The 21,341-nt window shown below is 47.6% G+C and overlaps 1 protein-coding gene across 2 annotated transcripts in view; it reads left to right on the forward strand.

The window, feature by feature from the left end:
• The first annotated feature begins 9,978 nt into the window (after nt 1-9,978).
• LOC144818744 (uncharacterized) overlaps nt 9,979-21,341 on the forward strand; it is a 397,421-nt gene continuing 386,058 nt past the window's right edge. For both annotated transcript variants that reach the window (XM_078676448.1, XM_078676447.1), the window contains exon 1: nt 9,979-10,249. In XM_078676448.1, coding sequence (XP_078532574.1) covers nt 10,226-10,249 — 24 coding nt within the window. In that variant the 5' untranslated portion in view covers nt 9,979-10,225. The remainder of the gene's footprint in view (nt 10,250-21,341) is intronic.

The raw sequence follows: 21,341 nt of genomic DNA on the forward strand, positions 1-21,341 counted from the left end.
GCGATGGTATGGGGGGGTTGCACCGTAGGAAAGTACAACAGCAGCCCTGTATGTTAGAAGGGGCTATCGGTACCAACATAACTAGAAGTTTGAGTAAAGAAGTTGCTTACTAATACTGGCGGGTGAGCACGCACACCAAGCCCTGCCCCTTACTGATCACCCAAGGACCGTCAAGTACATCAAGACCTGCCCCTGACTGATCCAACCCCTCCCAAGGAACGTGAAATATGCTACAAGAGAATTGTCACCCTTGCTAGGCTCTGGCCAGGAGCTGGATGATCGAATTATCCCTCCTGTTCCCCCCTAACCTCCCAGTGTGGGGAAAAGTGACTTACCGCATCTTTGTGAATTATGTGCAGCCCCAATCGCTGGGAAAAGCCGGCAGCGCTGCTTGAGGGAGAGAGCCTGCACCTTCCGGGTGCTGTCACATGTACTGGGAGTAGCCCGACTTCTCTGAACAGGCTAAGGACTTGTGAGTGTCGATGATTTGTGAGCTTTTGGTTACTTGTAAGGCGCAGGCCTTAAATGAGGTGTATAAAACGGCTGCCTTAATGGGCCACATGCCATTTGAAGGGAAAAAAAAGGGGGGTACAAAAGGGGGTGGTGATGGACGGAGCATCTGAACCAATCAAACACTCACACCCAGTCAAAAGATCTAGGTTTGATCCATCACTGTTCTTTAGCCCACTCTGCCACCCCAGTTCAGACATGGCTATATGCAAATCAGTCTGACCCTGTGCCTCATGGGAACAGTCCAGCCCGAACTGCCAAGCCATGCCTTCCCTGGACCGGAAACAAGCTTCCGAGGACCGGTTTCTGGCATTCCAGCCGTCTTCAGCCCGGCTTGCTTGAATCCAGTGGCAAAGTGAGCAAGGGACTCACGTCTGAGCATACCCTGCCACACCTATGGCGGCCAAAGTGGTACAAAAGGGGGTGGTGATGGACAGTCATAATTAATAGGATACCTGTGGCAGACCAGGTGGTCTATGAGCGAATTAAGGAAGCTCTAAGGCAGTTCGGGATGAAGCCAGTTCAAGTAGCTGCAGAGATTCAGTGACTGCAAGAGAGTGGATGGTGTTCCATTTGTGACTTGGATTCGTGGTGTATTGCATGATTGGAATGAGTGGCTGGGAGGGTTGTAAGCCAAGGAATTTCAGTCCCTTAACCAATTGATGTTGACAGAGTGACTCAATGAGGAATGTTCTACCCTACTTAGTCAACACCTGCCTGACGTGACAGAGAGCAATCCAACAAAACTTGCAGTGTTAGCTGATAGGTGGTTGGCTAACAGGGTACAAAGAGGACTAGAGCAGCACAATTCTAAGCCACAGTTAAAGAAGGAACTCACCAAAAACTGGCTCTAGGGCCAGGGTAATTCTCATGGGACTCGAGGAGGGCCCAAGAAACATGGGAATGGTATTGGTGTATCTGGGAAGGAGCATCATGAGAAGGGAGTGAATGAAAGACCTTCCAAGTCCAAGGTGGTGACTTGTTTTAAATGCAACAAGGTGGGACATTGCAAAAGAGATTTGTAGTAATGTGGTCCAGGCAGGTATGATGTAGATTAAGTAGATTTATTGAAGTAAGTTACAGGTAGAAGAGTTCTAGTGTAGCAGCCCCACCAGGAGCAGCCTGTTTGCTGCTTAGCCCATTCTCCAACTGTCACCCAACATTCCAATATGCATCATCATTCCAACATGCCATGCAGCACACAGCACATTCACACTGGCTGAGCAGGGAGAGAGATGATGGCAGGACATTCACATGAGCATGATACTACAAGATTGTCGCACAAGTTACTTACCTTCGGTAACGATATATCTGTAAGAAACAGTAGTTAGTGTTAGATTCCTTACCTTAAAATATCCCCAGGTGTCAGACTGGATCCGGAAAGTTTTGCGTAGCAGTACCCCTGCGTGTCAGGAGGCGTCGTCTGCGGCTCCGCGTCCGTCGTCGGCATCATGATCGCCGGGATGACGTCATCGGAGTACTCAGACGCCGCCCTCGCGCGCTGATGTCAGTTCCACGCAGAGCCATGCCAGAGACCGACACTGGTGCCATGAAACTAGGGCCCTCAAAGGGAGATACCTTAAGCCTAGATATCGGTTCGCAGAACGGGGAGGATGGGTGGGGCGGTAAGGAATCTAACACTAACTACTGTTTCTTACAGATATATCGTTACCGAAGGTAAGTAACTTGTGCATCTGAAAGAAACAGGTTAGTGTTAGATTCTTTACCTTAGAATAGATAACCCAGCAATACCAACCCCGGTGGTAGGTCTGCGAACCAAGATCTCACCGGAAAGTCCTGGAGAACGGAACGGTCGAAAAAGCCATCTCTCTGGACTTGGCTGTCCAGGTAGTAGTGTCTAGCAAACGTGTGCAGCGAAGCCCACGTAGCTGCCTGGCAGATGTCCTGCAAGGGGACTCCCCGACCCAGGGCAGTAGTAGCTGCCGTGGCCCGAGTGGAATGGGCGCGCAGCCCAACTGGAGGCACCTTTTTCGCCAAGGAGTAGCAAACCTTGATGCACAAGATGACCCACCGAGAGATGGTCCGCTTGTGCATCGCCCGTCCCTTCTTTGCGCCCACATAACCAACGAAGAGCTGGTCGTCCACCCGGAACTGGCATGTGCGGTCCAGATAGAATGAGAGCGCACGTTTTGACCAGACGGTGGAGCCTCTCTTCCTCTTTCAAGGGATGCGGAGGCGGATAGAAGGTGGGCAAGGTGATGGACTGCCCGATATGAAAGGCTGTGACCACCTTGGGCAGGAAAGAAGGACGAGCCCTTAGAACAACCTTGTCTGGATGGACAGAGAGGAAAGGAGGTTTAGAAGATAGAGCCTGGAGCTCACTTACTCTCCTGGCAGAGGTGATGGCAACCAGGAATGCAGTCTTAAGAGTCAGAAGACGAAGAGGACAGTTATGAAGTGGCTCAAAAGGAGCGCACATCAGATACGTTAGAACAAGATTCAAGTCCCACTGAGGCATGACGAAGGAAACAGGAGGGAACATGTGTATGATGCCTTTCAAGAATCTATTTACAACAGGGGACTTGAAAAGAGAAGGCTGATCAGGAAGCCTTAAAAAGGCTGAAATGGCCGAGAGGTAGCCCTTGAAAGTGCCCAGAGCAGAGCCCTGCTTGGCACGAGAAAGAAGGAAGAGGAGAACCTCTGAAAGGGGGGGCCGAGAGTGGATCCACAGCCTTTACTGTGCACCATGCCACAAATTTGTTCCACCTGCAGGCGTATACCGATTTTGTGGAGGGACGCCTAGCTGCCAGAATCACCTCACAGACTTCAGGAGGCAAGTCAAATGGCCTCAACTGTCACCGTTCAATCTCCACGCATGTAGGTGGAGACTGGACAGGTTCAGGTGGAGGACGGTCCCCTGCTGCTGCGACAGAAGGTCCTCCTGAAGTGGCAGACGAATCGGGGGATCGACTGACATGCTGAGTAGCTTGGGATACCAGTATCTTCGTGCCCAGTTCGGAGCCACAAGGATGACTTGGGCCCGGTCGCACCGGATCTTCTTCAGCACTCTGGGCAGAAGTGGTATAGGCGGAAAGGCATACAACAGACCGCAGATCCACTCGCGACGTAAAGCGTCTCCGAGCGAGTGCCGCCTTGAAAATTCCAACATGCAGAACTGATGACATAGCGCGTTCTCTTCTGTGGCGAATAGATCTAACCAAGGCTCTCCCCACTGCTGAAAGAGGCCTTGCGCCACGTCCGAGTTCAGACGCCATTCGTGATCCATCATGCACCGGCGGCTGATTTTGTCCGCTCTGGCGTTCAGGGAACCTGCCAGGTGTTGAACCACCAGGGTGATGCCCTGGTGTTCCAGCCATTGCCAGAGGCGCAGAGCCTCCTGACAAAGAGTACATGACCCCACCCCGTCCTGTATGTTGCAGTACCACATGGCCGTGGTGTTGTCCGTGAACACCTGCATTACACTTCCACGGACAGTGCAAGCCGGATCGCCCACAGCTCCAGAAGGTTGATGTGGAGCCGTGACTCCGCTGGACACCAGAGGCCTCTGATCTCCGCCTCTCCCATGTGCCCCCCTCAGCCCCGGAGGGACGCATCCGTCACAACTACGTGGTCAGGTTGGGGTAGGGAGAGGGATCTGCCGCTGACCCAATCGTGGTCCATGAGCCACCAATGCAACTGTCTCGCAGTGCCCTCCGAAATCCGGACGTGGTCGAACAGGTTGCCTTGATGCTGGGCCCACTGAAACTTCAGGTCCCACTGCAGAGCCCGCATCCGCCACCTGGCGTGATGCACCAGAAGGATGCAGGAGGCCATCAGCCCCAGAAGCCGCTGCGTCAACCTGACTGAGACTCGGTATAAAGGCTGAAAGATCGGAATCAGAGCCTGAATATCCCGAACCCGCTGTTCGGGAGGATAAACCCGAAACTGCGCCGTATCCAGAACCGCTCCGATGAAGAGGAGCTTCGGAGAGAGGCAGAGGTGTCACTTCGGCACATTGATGGAGAACCCCAGCAGGTGCAGGAGGTCGGCTGTAGTCTGGAGGTGGCTGACGACTGTCTGGGACGAGCCCGCCTTCAACAACCAGTCGTTGAGATAGGGGAAGACTGAGACCCCTGATCTGCGCAGATGAGCTGCGACCACCGCCATCACTTTCGAGAACACCCGAGGGGCGCTGGTAAGGCCAAAGGGGAGCACGGTAAACTGAAAGTGCTCGTGGCCTACCGTGAACCGCAGGTAACGATGGTAGGACGGGGATATGGAAATATGCGTCCTGCAAGTCCAATGCTACCATCCAGTCTCCAGGGTAGCTAGGACCTGAGCTAAAGTCACCATCTTGAACTTCTCCTTCCGGAGGAAGCCGTTGACGCTCCGGCGGTGCAAGATAGGGCTTAGGCCTCCTTTGCCTTTCTTGGGAACCAGAAAGTAGTGGGTGTAGCAACCACGTCCTAATTCTGGTCCAGAAACGCGCTTGATGGCCCCCTTGGCCAAGAGGGCCATAACTTCCTCCTGTAGAAGTTGCAAGTGATCCCCCAACATGCGGTGGCACTGCGGTGGCATAGCTGGAGGGGTCACCTCGAAGGGGAGGGAGTAGCCCCTTCGGACGATTTGCAGCACCCACCTGTCCGATGTGATGGTACGCCAGTGGAGGAGGTGATAGCGAACCCTGCCCCCCACTGGCGTCGAATGAGCCTGAAAGCTCGGACTAGGAGGGCTTTGAGGCTGATGCTGCGGGGGCGGATGTGGACTGACCTTGCCATTGTCCCCCGGCACCGCCACCGTGGTTACCACGTCCGCGATGAGTTTGGTTCTGCGGCCTGTGGCTAGCTGGACGTGTGGGGGTGCCTCTTTTTTGGCCACGAAAGTGGCAAAAAGCGGAAGTTTGCTGGCGTTGGCCGAGGCCCAAGGACTTGGTCGTAGCCCTGGAGTCCTTGAAACGCTCCAGCGCACTGTCCGCCTTGTCATCAAAGAGGCAACGTCCATCAAAAGGCATGTCCATGAGGGTGGCCTGGACATCCACCGAAAAGTTGGCGGACCTCAGCCAGGCATGGCGGCGAACCGCCACTGTCGTTGCAATCGCCCTACCCAGCGAGTCCATGGTATCGAGGCCACACCGTATCGAATAGTGTGCTGCATCCCACCCTTCCGCCAGGGCTTGGGTAAGCTTTGCCTGGACCTCCACCGGGCACTGCGGCAGCACTTCCGCAACCGTATCCCACAGAGAGTGGGTGTAACGGCCCAAAAGGCAGGCGGTGTTGACAGACCGCAACCCCAAACTCAGGGAGGAGAACAGTTTCTTCCCAAACTGATCGTACCTTTTGGATTCCCGATCCGGAGGAGCGGTCAGGAACGCGGTCTGGGATGTAGAGGCCTAGATCACCAGGCTCTCGGGGTGGGGTGAACGGACAGGAAGCTGGGGTCGCCCGGAGCCGGGCGGTGGCGTAGGACCACATTCCGATCTTCAGGAAGACCCGTAGAGGGCTTGGACCAGGTGCCCACCAGAACGTCAGTGAGGGCTTCATTAAACGGCAGTAGAGGATCCGAGGAGCTTGCCTGCGGATCCAAGGCCTTGGCTGCCTTAGTCAACACCACGCTGTAAGCAGCCCCCTCCTCCGTAGCCACGGTAGGAGGGGAGACAAATCCAGTGTTGGGTGAAGTGTCCAGACCACTGGCCTCCCTTAGCTCGTCTGCCCAGTCCTGGCTCAACATGCACTGGAGTGCCAGAGGGTCCTCAGACCCCTCCCAATCCCCTTCGGCATCCATCTCCTGATAGTCAGGGAAAAATGATGGAGTCGGGTCGTAGGTGAATTGCTCACCTGTCGGTGCCGGAGACGGCGCCGGTCTGACGCCGGACCTGGACGGGGGCTGGGACTGGTGACGACGTCGTCAGGGGACGGCGTTGTGGGCGACACCCTCTGGGTCAGCGCCAGCGGAGGAGTCGTGAGGTCGACTGGCGACGACCCGGATCCTGCAGGGCCCTGCGGCGTCGGGACCGAAGTCGACGTTGGTGCCGGGGCCAAAGCACCCCACGACGCCGGGGCTGAAGCCGCGGGCCCGCTAGGACTCCCAGACGGACCCACAGGGCCCAAAGGCACCTCGACATGGTCCGATGGAGGGAAGTGAGTCTTCATGGCCACGAGGAAATCACGTATCTCCTCCGGCATCGCGTGCAGCCCAGGGACCGGCGGGTGTGGAGCTGGACGCGGCGCTTGTGGCTCCGGCGGAGCCACGTGGGTGGTGTCGCCCGAATCCCCGGCAGCGTCGTGCAAGCGTCGGGGGAGTCAGAAGAGCGATGACGCCTCTTCGACTTCTTTTTCGAGTGCCTCGACTAACCGGAGACTTGTACCCCGACGAATGGTGTTGACTCGTCGAGCGGTGATGAATGCGGCTCCGCGACCGGTACCTCGACTTCCTCCTCGACCGGGACCTCGAGCGGCGCGGAGCTGACTGCCGGAGCTCGAGTCGCTTACGGGACCGCTCCCGTCTGGCCTTTGAAGTCAAGGCCCGGCATTCGGGGCACGACTTGTCATCGCGGTCGGCCCCAAGACAATAAAGGCACCGACGGTGGGGGTCAGTCACCGACATCAAGTGGTGACCGTCCTCGCAAGGTTTAAAACCAAGCATCCATACCGGCACTGCGAGTCGAAGGACGATTTGAGAAGAGATCAAAAGTGATCCAAAAAGTTAGTAAAAAAATGACTAAGAGTACTGATCTTCCCTGATCTGCACTTGCTGGCGCGGAAAAAAGAAGAACTGACATCAACGCGCGAGGGCGGCGTCTAAGTACTGCGACGACGTCATCCCGGCGATCTCGACGCCGACGACAGACGTGGAGCCGCAGACGACGCCTACCGACGCACAGGGGTACTACTGCGCAAAACTTTCCAGATCCAGTCTGACGCCTGGGGATATTCTAAGGTAAGGAATCTAACACAAACCTGTTTCTTTCAGATAAGAGATTTTCAAGAAAAGGAACTTGACCCATAGACACCCATGATAGCAAGCAAGTTACAGATGGGTGAAGGTACCTGAGAGGGATTGTTTACACTCAACCTCGTAACTATGAAAATTTAGGAGAGTGACCAAGATACTCTGAAGCACATTCATCCTTATACTATGGGATTTATGCAGAAAGTAGCAATGGGAGGAAAATGCCTTTCATGGGGGATACTGGAGCCTTCCACAATATGGTTGAGAGGAAGTCCCTGAAGCCTGAGGAGATACTCCCTGGAACCAAGGATACAAGTTTGGTAGCCATTGGAAAGGACAAGGAGTATCCGCTTAATTTCAGATACAGCAGAAGCATCTTACTCACCATCCTATAAACCAGACCTAGATGAATCTGTTCTAGACTTATCCACCTTCTTTAAGTCACCCTTCAGCTCTCCCAAGGTTTGCAGCAGTATTCTTTTAAACTTCTCAAATTCACCTTCCCGAGGAGGAGACCTGCACTTCCTCTATTGCTTCTGGGGGGAGATCTTGATCTAGAAGAGGAATCACTGCTGGGATAGGAATCCAAGTGTCTGCTGTTAGAATATTTCTCCTTAATGACAGAAAGCAAAGCACAGGCACTAAGAACCAACACTAAAAACCCCATATTACACACAGAAAATGCCAGGTAACATAGCACCTTACCTGCTGCCGTCGCTTCCTTTCAATGTCATGGCAAGAAGGGTTGACAGACTGAAAGCTCAACCATGCGCTAAGCTTTAAACCAATCACACTTATGCTCAAAGCAAAGTCAAGATTCCCTCTACGCATGCTCCTGAGCAATGAGGAGAAACTCTACAAATTATTGAAATAATGCAGCTGCACACATAATTACCCTGATCACTGAAGAGACGCAATAGTGCACAGGTACAGGTGAGTGCTGCCTAGAAAATACCCTTGCGCCTCAGTCACGCCTCCTGGTGTATAAGGCTTGGGCTGATGGCGCTGTAGCCTCTTCGTACTTCTCTGCTGCTCCCACAGTGGGTAAAGGGACCCCACCAAAGCCCAGTAGGGCGCAACCCTCATCTACCAGTGCGAGGTGACTGAAACCCCAGTCCCGCCTCCCTGTTTCACTCCTCAAGACAGGAAAAAAACTAGGAAGAGGAATGGGACAGGCTATTCCTTATGCCACCCTAAGTGAGTAGGATTAAGGAAAGTTCACTCCTACTTCGTGGTTTTGGTCCTGTCAATCTCATGAGTAATTTACTGTGACGAGGGATATGGACTAAGGATAATGAAGATTACTGGTAAGTAACTGGGGCATTATGGGACCAACCGTCTGTATCTTTATAATGCACCAAAAGACCTTTGGGACCTGCACAAATACCACTTTGATTTTTGTCTTGAGAAGTTGATAGGTACGCCGATACCCCTGCAGTGCCAACTCAGCAGATTGCCAGGTGTTACATTTGGTGGGATGTATGGGTAACGACATGTCCATACGTTTTAAAATGTTTTGATAAGTAGTGCCCATACTTTTTCTTGAAAAACAACATTCCCTGTATTGCCCCTGCGGAAAGCACAGGGAATAGGGTCTCCTATGCTGTGAAGCCAAGGAAGGGACAGAGACAGAAGAAACACGCCTTCTCACCAGGATGCCTTCCATCAAAAACACACACAAAACAAATGTATTCAATTGGTTAATCAGCTGATCTAAAGGCTGCTATGGAGCAAGTATAGGGTTTAACAGATGAAGTCATTTGAGGCTTCATGGTTTCAATGATTTATTCATTTTGAGAGATAATGTAATGGTGCTACCGACTGAGTGTGGAGTGACAGTCTAATTGCATGTTACAAACGTATATAGTTTGAAAGCATTTGTTTTATCTTAAACATTAAATATTTTAGCAGTTTAGATGCCTTATACTGCGTGTAGTACACTTTTTAATGATAACTTACATATTCACAGGGCTCTCTATCAAAGGCTGAGCACTATAGCACTATAAATACACGTCATTATTCTCCACTGCTCAAACAGGATTTCCCTCTATGACTGGTCACACACTGATCAAATTAACCAATTGTGGTTTCATAAAAGAGTACCTTTCCCTCCACCTAACTTTCCCTTATTTTTCATTTAAGGTGATTGCGTTATTTTATGTGCAGTTACATGTAGGTGAAAGGACCACTTAATTGCCGAATACTGTGATCATTTTAGCTACTTCTCTGACCCCGCCCGCCCCTACACTGTTCCCATATTGTTTTTAAGTACTTCCACCACTGCAAACTGTTTTCTTCTGACTGAGCGCAATAGTTCTTGTAAAATAAACTTGTTGCCTCCATATGCTGCTATAGAATATAGGTCCGTATTTATTATTCCTTGTCTCGCATGGAAGCTTTAGACCTGACGCCCAAACAGAAGCGAAAGAACTGCATACCGCCACAGCCCACATTTGCGCTATGGTAATGGAAAGAGAAGACGGGCACACGTCGACATAGATCTCTCTGACTGAGCATGCTCCGTAGAGTCTGTTTTCGCTCTACACATGGGCAATCATGGATTTCAAATGCAGACGTGATAGGATCATAGAAATACTTGGAGTTTGGGAAGCTGCGTTACTGTGCGGTGTATATTTACAAAGGAGCTTTAGTGTACTTTTCAGCTAATTGTTCTAAGTACTTGGACTGCTCTTTAGGAAGGAGCTGCGTGTTGCTGGATTGTTCCTTCTCGTTTGCAACTTTTTTTTTCTTCTCTCAAAAACCAGTCTTTCAATCCGTGAAATAGGAAAAACGAAATCGGGGAGAAATGTCCTGGCAGGACTCCGATAAGGTAGGAGTGTTTTTTTTATCATGCCTTTCAATTTGCACTAATTTTGAGGTAACCCTTTTTGGAATCATCTTTACCCTCTCAAAAGGCCACGAAGCTTCCATTGATGTAATAATCTGCCATTCAAACTTTACCCGACCTCCCGATACATTATACGCCTAAATTGACATAATTATGATGCCCTTCACCATCATCCTCATGCATGTGGTCATAGTATAGTGCAAACGTAGCCGGAAGGCAGAGGGGCGTTTTATTGGAGCAAAGGCAGAGATAGAGCCAGCGTGTGATTGTAGAGTACCTGGGATATAAGAACTGAAGTGGCAGTTGTGCAGGTTTTTTTTATAAGAAGTGACTTTAGCTCTCTCCTAAATTGGAGCAGGGATGGATGGATACATGGATATATTTCCAGATCTCAGGTGCATAGAAGTAGAACCTCTGTTGCTTATTTTTTCCATTTTTGCAACCCCTTGTCGCAGTCTGATGGTGTTCTGGCTATGAATGTGCCAAAGGCCACCATAAGCGGTGAGCCTGTTAGCCAGATAGGCAGGTCTTTCAGTCGTTGCGGCTTTGTAGGTGATGCTGCTGGTTTTGCAGATGGTGCAGAGTACAAGATGAGCCATTCCACTTAAGGTTTCGTTGATGAGGTCATACTTCTTTAGGTCCTGGATGGTGCATGCTGCTACGCCCAGAATCCTCTTAAGGGGGCCAGGGTGCAGTCTGGGAGGCTGGTTAGGAGGGCATTGCCACCATCAAGACAGTTGTGTAGCCAGTGTGCCATGGGTCCCATGGCCAAAAAGGAAATGGGTCCTCTGGCTGTAGTGTGAATTATAAAACGAAGCAATAATTCAAGTGACTTAACATTGCATGAAAGTTGGAGTTCTAATCCTTCCAGGTTCATTTCCTTCATCGAGGTTTAGGCTAGTTGTTGCGTGTTCTTGGAGAAAAGCAGAACCTCTGTTTAGTTGGTTAAGGCTTCAGGAAGGTGGTGGACGAGATCAAAACTGTGACTGTAGAATTAAATGTCTGGAACAGATGAGATTTTCAAATATAGTTGTGCCGTGTCAGCCTATTGCAAAGGGGCTCCAAGAAGAGGTTGTAGATGACATGGGACGTTATGGAATCCATAGGAACTCTGCATGAGATGGCGATCTGCTGTGACCTGAAGCCACTCATGAACAAATTGGTATGTCAATAGATAGAGGAAAACCAGTGAAGGATGTTACCAGCGAATCCCATACATGACTTCAGTGTGGGTTGAGGGTGGGATGGTCAGTGGTGTCGAAGGCAACTGAGAGGGCTAACAGTATCATGAGGCAAGGCTCATCCTTATCTGTGGCCATTTGTGATTTGAAAGGCTGCTGTCTCCATTCTAAGGTATGATCGGAAGCTGGACTGGTAGTTGTGCATGAGATGGTTGGCTTCGATGAAATCTTGAAGCTATGCATAGACTGTTTTTGTTTGTCATCTTGCCAATGCAGTATAGCTGAGAGATGGGCCAGTCTTTGGTGAGGTCATCAGTGTTAGTTTCCTCATGAGTGGAAGGATCTGGCCTGTTTTGAGCGGTCTGGTACGATGACTTGAATGAGGGATTCTTTGACAAGCCAAGGGGGAGTAGGGGTGAGAGAGTTTATCTGGAGAGATCTTTGATGATGGACATGGGTAGAAAATCATATTCATAGGTGGTGGCTTTGAGGCAGAAACAAGCTGAGTGTTGTCAGTGTACTGTCACATCTTCTGTATTTTTAAATGAAGAAGTGTTTGTTGGCAGTGCATGATGGGGATGGGGAGGTGAATGCTGTTGATATAGTACTTGGCTATGGCTGCATGATGATTTGTCTGCGTGTTACATGGAAAGACTTCAGTAGCTTGAGGTCGTACAGGATTCTTTTTTTCTTCCAATTTCTCTCCTGACTGCAGAAGGAGCATGTGTTGTCTGATAGGTCTTTAGGGTACCAGGGTTCTGAAGTGATTGGCTTACACCTGGGTGTAAGTAGGTTGACATCTGACGTTGAGGTGGTAGGACAAGCGATGAGTTCAAGCTTTGTATTACAGATAGATAAGTCTTCAAATGCTCTTACGGTTTGTTGTGCTTTTCTGGTTTGAAATCTGTGTATTGGTTGGATTCAGAGCCGGGTGGCAGGGTTAGCAAAGTGGTCGATTCAGTCCATGGGTATGGGAGGTTTGCATTGGGTGGTTGGTGATGTCGAGAAGATGAAGAGTAAGATGTGGTCTTTGGAGTGTGTTGGTTGAGTGACATGACTGTATAGCATTGAGGCTGTTGGTGAAGTTGGGGATGGTGTCTCTCTCTTGTTTTTTCATGCTTTTTTTGTCTCGGAGATTGAAGTCTCCAAGGATGGTGGTGAGTGCGTATTGGATAGATGAGGTGGTGAAGAGGGCTGGCAATTTCTGTATTAAGTCTTTATTCTGTCTAGGAGGACTGTGGTTCAGGTAGAAGACCACAAACTGAGTTACAGATAATGGGAGGTGGCATTTGAGGAGCTCAATTGATTTGAATTCCACTTGCTTGCTGGTGGGGAAGGACCATGAGGACTAAAGAATGACGGCAGAGCAAATCCCTTCTTATGAGCTCAGCCTGCAAGCTAGATGTTTTAGCCAGTGGGAACAAAGTTCATGGGATGTGCAAGTATGTGGGATGAGTAATGTTTCTGTAATGTATATGTATAATGTTTAAATCATTTTATAGCGCGCTCTGTTACTTGGGAGTATCCTGGCGCGAGGGGAAAGCAGAGAAGAAAACAACAAGAGTCAACTTAAGACACACTTCTAAAAAGAAAAGTTTTCAAACTTTTTTTGAAAAGGGCAGTACACTGGATGGACCGCAAGTGAAGAGGAAGAGCGTTCCAAGCTCGTGCTGCCACTACCGCAATAGACTGGCCTCCTAATCTAGTTCGCTTAAAGCGAGGAAGGATCATTCTAAACAAAGAGGCCGACCTAAGAGCTCTTGTGGGAGCATAGAGAGCAAATCTTCTCTTCAAATAGGCAGGTCCTTGATCATGAGTGAATGAAGAGTGCATCAAGTTTATGATTGTGATAAGGTCTTTGATGTGTGCAGGGTAGGATACTGCAGAACATGTGCTAATGAACACAAGCTGGAGTGTGTTTTTCGGCATTTGAGGCTGTATTTGTGGGATATGTATGCTGTTGGTTATATGTGTTGTGAGGATGTGGTGTATGTGTTATCTGGATCTGGGTATGATTGTGGGGATGGAAGTCTATGTACATGATTACATCTTACCTGGTAGATGCTTGCTGAGGTTGCAGTGGAGTAAGATTTCTAGTACTATTCCCTTCCTGGCACTAAAATGCCCAAACAGGTAATACCCATCACTTTGTTTGTCCTGTTTGGAGCCCACAGAGTAGGATGCACTTAGGAGGTGAATGAAATAGGGAGGAAGAAAGGAGTGGTATCACTTTTTGTAGAGATAAACACTTGGAAATGCAGTGACGTTACGACCTGTGGATATGTATGCTGCGAGTGCAGTGATATCAAATCAAAATAACCTTTATTCTGTTTCATGTTATAAAACCATAAAAGCGTCCATTAAATATAATAAATCGATCCACAGAACATGTCAGTTGGAATAAAGGCCTAAGCTGGGCATAAAAAACACAATACAAATGACACTAAATTCATTGTTCTTTTGCTCACCATCCCACCTCAGTTTGAGCATAGCCGTATGCAAACACTTCTTGACGCTGCTCCAGTAGGAACAACCCTGCCCAAACTGTTAGGCTGGGTCCTGTCTGAACCAGAACCATTTGAAGCTATTGGAGCAGGGTTAAGACTGATGTGCATATGACTAGATCCAAGATCCCTTCGCTGATAACAAAGAGCAAGTCAATGACCACAGGCAGTTGGCAGCTCCTGTGAATATCACCCACCAAATTCAAAGACCTTCTGATGGCCAACTGGCCAGTTGTTTCCTTGTTGGACCTTTCAAAGGCATTGTTCTCACCATGAAAGCCACCATCCTGGCATGAACCATGATTGACAACTTGCTCACTTAAAGAGTTTTCTAGTTTGATATTTAAAGTTACACCTTCACTCACATCTCCAGCTTCCTCAAAGACAGCAACCTGCAGGCCAACCACTAAATTTACTTCCACTTTGGCAGAGAAACTGAACCAGCCACTATCTCTAGCTGGGACAAGCAGACGACTACTGCAATTAGAAATGGGGATGCCACCTTGTTGCGTCTGGGCCTGTCACTCGCTTCTGATGCAGCCAATCACAGTGCCAATTACTAGTGCAAGACGATCTTGGCATTCAAGTAACTAAGTTGGATTACATGATTTAGTGTCATATTGACAGGTCAAGCATCACCCCCTGTCATCTTCATTTTAAACTTACCTGAGGATGTTCCAAGTCTCTAATGTCTCTCCACTGCTGTTAAATGCTTTCCTTATCTGAATATCAGCTCTCATCAAGTTAATCAATTTAAACGTTCTCAAACTGCAAAACGTGATAGTCCTCTATTGCCCTGGTTTAAACTGCTGCCTTCAAACCATGAACCATTGAATGCTGAACAACCATCTGATACTCGGCACATTCAAAACCAAAATCGTCACTTGCAAAAAATAGGAGACCTGATAGCCTATGCCCTGAGGGTCCAGGCCACCATTTTGCTATTTTGTCTTGAGTATGCAAATGGTCCTTACCTGAGTGCTTTTTGCAGACACTACAACGGATACACAATGGGTGCTGAACCACGATATCGCATTTGAAATATCCACCTGCAGATATAGTATGACAATAATATTGTATCCAGAATATTGTCAGAGTAGAGTCAACAATACTCATTTATACACTTATGCTGGTGATATTTTGGCAGTCATTATTATGGACACAAGAAATCTGCCGGTCCTTATCTTGAACTCAGTATAGTGACCTACAGCCTTCAAAATGTAGCAGCCAAGCAGTGCCTACACATCACTTCAGTCCTTCAATCACTTCACTGGCTACTCCTGGTCAGACGCTCTTCTTTCGGGGTACCATGAATGGCCCATAGAGCCATTCTTGGCACAGGGCCATCCTTTATCAAAGCCAAATTTCATGGACACATGCTGAATAGAATTCTGCATTCAAAAAATGCAGCACTGGTAATTAACCTACAGTTCAAGAATACCCAGCAGTAGAATATTCTTCTCTTTTCAGGCAGGCAACCATAAGAAACATTCAAGATTATAATAAATTCAGAAAGCAATGCAACATGGCTTCTCCCCACCAGATGACACCACCTACCACAAAGCAGCGCCAAACCTAAACCATCCAAGAACTAGAATCGGGCATCCACACAAAGATGGTAGGTATAAGCGCATGCATACTTTCCCCTTACTCTGATTATCATGCACAACACAAAACAACCCTTAGGTCACACTGTGAACCCACCACCTGAATGTATATAAAGGTTTGCATAAGCGTTAAAGGCTCATTCAATCACTCCTCTTCAATCCTTATCACACTCAAGTGCAGCTACACTGGACACTAGACTTGGTAAGGGCACCCTTTCATCATCACAACACCAAAACTCTTCCCACATAAGCCACTCGCACTGTTCAAGCACAACCAAAGGAGTAGCTTGACAACCATCAAACAAATGGGTGTCATGGCATGGTCATGAGTAGCCATCGCTATACCAATGCAACTGCATTACGCATTCCCCCGAATGTTCCACAGGGCAGCCTGGTATTCAGCCTGTATCCCTAGTGGCAGATTCCCTGCAAGTAATTTTTTTCCATTCCAGGTTTTTAAAGGAACATTTCTTATGTGATCTGTGATCATCATGTTGCTCTTTTTTTTATTCAAATGGAATATCCCAATCTAGTATGGCTTCCTTCCTCTTCCGGGCCAGCCTAGGCTGCAGCAGTATAAAAATATTTTTCTAATCTAGCTTCAATGCGTCTCATCAGTGTGTGCTTGCTGATAGTCGCTCTAGATCAGGGATTCTCAAAAGACGGCCCGTGAGCTGCTTGTGGCCCTCTTGGCATTTACTTTTAGCCGTCTGGTGAACAGAATCACTGAGCTGCTGTTTACCTGACTAAGCACTAACATTCAAAAAGATATTAAAAAAACACGCAAGTTATTGACATGTTTACTTTCGTAAAGGAAAAGAAGGTGTCCTGCATCGCTTATCTTTAGAAACACCTTCAATCTTAAAGACAGTGTGCAACAAACTTTAAAAATATGTGAAAAAGTATTCTCATTATTGTAAAAAAAAAGGTGTATTTATCTAATGTGTGGATGCGTTTCACCCTGGTACATCACATTATTATTATTTCAGATATCATATCACTGTATTGAGTTGTTTTTATTAGAAGCGACAGTTTTTAAATAGGAACTTATAAATATATTAATGCTTCCTTCCTATCTCTGAGCCCAATGACGTTAGTAAACCAAGAGGCAAGTCATTTGTCATGGACACTGTCTGGTTCGCCTGGGTTGTTGTTATACATGGAGCAACATTATTCATGTATTGTGGGTGCTCTCAGATATAATAATGAAGATTTCTCAGCATCATGTAATTTGGACAAGTGGGGAAGCTGGGATTGATCCCAGGTTTTCTGGATTTTCATTGTGCAATTCAGCCACTAGATAGGTGTCTGTTTCCCCCGCTCAAAAGTGATTTTTTTGCCTTTAATTCTTGGAGCTTGAGGTTAGAGTGTGGGTGGTAGAAGCCGCATGAAGGCTTGGCTCGCTTTGGACTCTGGGATCCTCGAGCTGAGCCAAACCCAGGCATCTGGCTCAAGCTTGACTTGAGGCTTCAGTGGCTTGCCACCTCTATCAAATAAGGGCAATTTATGGAGCAAAGGCACAGGTAGGATGTGATTTCACTACACCAAACAATTTGGTAGAGCATGAATACCAGCTCCACATTGCAGGACTCCTTGTTTCAAGGTTCAGAACTTTCTCACTACACCATATTTTAGTAACTGGACTATAAGACTAGGGGCCTAGTTTAGGTGGAGGCAGAAAGTATACTCTGTTGCAATGGCAATCGAGTGACCTTTCAGTCAATCTGAAGGTTTGCCCACTTGACTTAGACACACAGGCGAACCTTCAGTATGTAGATGGCTGCCACCTATATACCACTCTGACGGCCCGACAAAGTAAGAGCTTTTAAGGGTTTGGCCTTGAGTCCACCCACCTGATTTAGAGTGGGCAGACACATAGCCAGTTACTTCTACAAACCGCCACCTAAAACGAAGATGTATATAAAAGTACAAACATTTCAATGACCCCCCTATGCCATGGGAGATCCCTCCCATGGTGAGGGTGTCATTGATTGCTTTATTTTTTTAAAAAAAATCTTTCTTTGGGATTGAAAATAAAAAACAGAATATGAAAGTAAACTGGCACTGTCATGTTGATGGAGTAGCAAGGCACTCTTTTATTACATTTACAGAAACTGCTGTGGTGGCGGTTCCCGTAAATGCAAGAGAATTTGCCTAGGCTGGCGGACATCTATAAATTTGGCTGGTGGAGTACCCTTGCCACGGCTGGAATGAGGTACTTCACCATGGCGAGAGTACTAACACCTTCCACTAACATTTTAATCAAGCCCTGAGTGTGCTTTCACCCGAGGGTAAACTAGAATGAGTGTTGGGGTACATTCCTGTTTTCTTATTATATACTTACTACCTGTGTTTAGTTTGATTTAAGTTTTCCTATCTCTGTTAAAAAACAAAAGTAGTGAAATATTCTTAGAAAGTGATTGCTCAAGAGCGCACAATTTGTCACAAGTGGAGTCCGAGATCAGTAAAAAAATATTGCCTTCTGGCTGCATAGTTTCCAACTTGCTCAATCAACAACGACTAAGGTGTGAATGGTTCTGATGGTGAGACTCAGGGACTACTCTCATCAAAGAAATATCAGTATGCTGTGGACCCTACACAGCCTTTAAATACAAAATACAAAATTCAAAACCAACATACATTGACAAAGTGGTGAAGCCAGAATTAAACGCAAGTCTCATAGTATCATGGCTAATACGTTTCCACTGTCGCATGTCTAGCGGTGTAGGTTGGGTGGTTGTGTTTGCTACCGTAGTGAATTAAACACCTTGGTGGTGAGTCTTTGTGAAGGTTTTTTTATGACACTCACTAGCTTAACAGAGCCTGTTTCTAAGCACTCCTAATGTTTGCAGATAAGAGACTAAAGGGGTAAGGAGATTGTGATGACTAAGATTCAGTTTCATTCCAAATCAATATTCATGTTACTTCCTTTCTACTGTTGACTCGCCCAAGTTGGCAAAAGCAAGCAGAGAGGGCTTACGGAGAGTGTAGTAGAGGGATAGTGACTCACATACAGCATAACAGAGTATTGTCAAATCTATGTCTCTTCTAGAGACTAGAGGCTTAATTTAGACTGAAGTATAGAATAAAACCCTCAAAATAACTCCACGACTCAGTGTACAATACGTTTATCTACTTTGCTCCCCCTATGCCCACCTTCCAACCCCCCACTCAAAAACCACCCTGTTGGCATAAATGCGGCCCTTGGTCACACTACAGACCATATATTTTGACCTCTGGGAAAATGTCTATGAGTACCTATGCTCTGGAAGTTGTTCTTGTCTGCTACTTTTCTGAGATCCATGGATTTTGCTGGTACTTCCATAGATGTTCCACTGCTTGATTAACAGGTTTTTCAGGCATCTTCTTGTTTTTTGTCTGGCGAGATCTATTTAGATTTCTGTTTCCAGACTACTACATGGGGAGCCAAAGTCATCACCCCTTTCTTTAGTTCAAGACCTCAAGCGGTCCGGTACCCAACAGTGGCATTTAATTTCCCCAGTATAGGTGCCACTACTGTCCAAAGTGACGATTTAGGTGAGATCGCTGTATCTAGGGACAAACCACTGTGTAGTTGTCTTGTATTCAAACACAAACAAGCTCATGTTTCAAAGCTTTCAAGGCATGATCTTTTCCACACCTATAATGGACATCCTGGTTCCACCCAACTACCACATCATTAGGCTTGACAGGTCTGGCAAGATAGGTGGTGGAATTGCATGCATATACAGGAACAACCTCTCTGTTCTGAAAGTCTCCGCACCTTCCCTACCCTCCTCAACTTCATGCGAATACATTTGCCTCAATATTATCAGTGAAGACAAACCGATATGCTCTCTTCACGGCATTTACCACCCACCCAGAGACAACCTCACCTTCGCCCAACAAATCATGGACATGATTTCAACTAACGCCGGACGACAGCTCACCCAAATATACCTTGGTGACTTCAACCTCCACTGGAACGATCTCAATGATGCGGTGGTAAATAGTCTAAAAAATTTCCTCAAAGCCCTGGACCTCACACAATTATGCAACAGCCCGACCCATGAGAAAGGTTCTATCCTCGACCTCATCATCGCCAAGGAGGACGCTATTCAACTTGAATCTATCCAACCCTGTGACTGGTCAGACCATCATATCATCACATTCTTCATCAATAAAAAAATCAAACTCAACACGACTCAATCCTCCAGACCTAAAATATGGAAAAGAGACCTGGAAAAACTCAACCCAGACTCCCTACCCCCAAACAGCCGCGACCTACTGCTCCCTCCTACGGGCGCTACAGATGTCCAATCCTTGACTGACCACTATCTCAATGCCATGACGTCAATAATTAATGAGGCTGCTCCCATGCAGCTAAAAAGAGTCTCCGCTAAAATATCCAATCCGTGGTACGACGGGAGTCTCAATGAAGATAGACGAGCCATGCGAATGGCAGAGCACACCTGGAGAACAGCTCCCTCTGCACTGCACCTGAAAACCCTGAAGAAAAAGAGAAACGCCTACTTCAGGAAAATAAAGCGCTCAAAAGCAAACTTCTTCAGCCTCCAGCTCGACCAAGCAAAAAACCGACCAAGAAAACTGTTTGAGCTAATCAGAACACAAGCCAAGGAACAACCCCAACCTATCAGCTCTTTTGACAAAGCACCTTCCTGTGAAGACTTCGCCGCTTTCTTTACCCAAAAAAATTACAACATAAAGAGTGATCTCAGCATTGACGCAAGCCTCTACAACACATCCAACTGCATAACACCCACTGAACTAAAAAACAATGCTACATGGCCATCCTTTGACACCTACTCCGAAGAAGAAATAGGCAAACTGCTCAGCACCTTGAAACCGTCCAATCACCTCACGGATCCCCTCCCTGCCAACGCTGTCAAAGACTTCACCCCATGGCTCCTTCCACTGTGGACTAAAATTATCAACAGCTCGCTCCAACAAGGATCCATCCCTGACTCCCTCAAAGTTGGACAAGTCACACCTTTACTAAAGAAACCTACCGCCGACCCATCCGACCTAAACAACTACCGTCCCATTACCAATATTCCCACTCTCGCCAAACTATTGGAAAAATGTGCACAACTGCAGCTGACTAAACACATTGATCAGTTTGATCTCCTCAACGCTCATCAATCAGGCTTCCGAGCAGGACACAGTACTGAAACTGCCATGACCCACATAATTGATGACGCTCTACAAATGCTAGACCAAAATGATACCTGCCTCCTCATCCTTCTTGATCTCTCATCACCATTCGACACTGTTAAACATGAGAACTTACTCGAACTTTTGAACACAAGAATGGGTCTATCTAGGACTGTTCTCAAGTGGTTCACCTCCTTCTTACACAACAGGTCGCAGAAATTCAAGAGTAACAACCTGATGTCCTCGCCAATACCTGTTTCGTTAGGTGTCCCCCAAGGATCCTCCCTTTCACCAACTTTGTTCAACCTAGTTATGGAACCCCTCACCACCTTGCTACAAGCATCCAATGTACTTTTTCACATGTACGCAGATGACACTCAATTATATCTCAAACTACAATCTCCCAATGACATTTTACTCCTGAACTCAACGATCAGAAGCACCCAATCTTGGCTTGCCAATAATCATCTCAAACTCAATGCTCTGAAAACAGAGTTCCTTTTGATCTCACCTCCCGCGAAGATCTCTACCACCCAAACGTGGCTTAAACAGCTAACTGCACTCAATGTCCTACCCACCATCGTGGACTCAGCAAAATCTCTAGGCATAACCCTCAACTCCAATCTCA

The sequence above is a fragment of the Lissotriton helveticus genome, chromosome 2_1 (genome assembly GCF_964261635.1).
Source record: "Lissotriton helveticus chromosome 2_1, aLisHel1.1, whole genome shotgun sequence".
NCBI classification, from domain to species: Eukaryota; Metazoa; Chordata; class Amphibia; order Caudata; family Salamandridae; genus Lissotriton; species Lissotriton helveticus.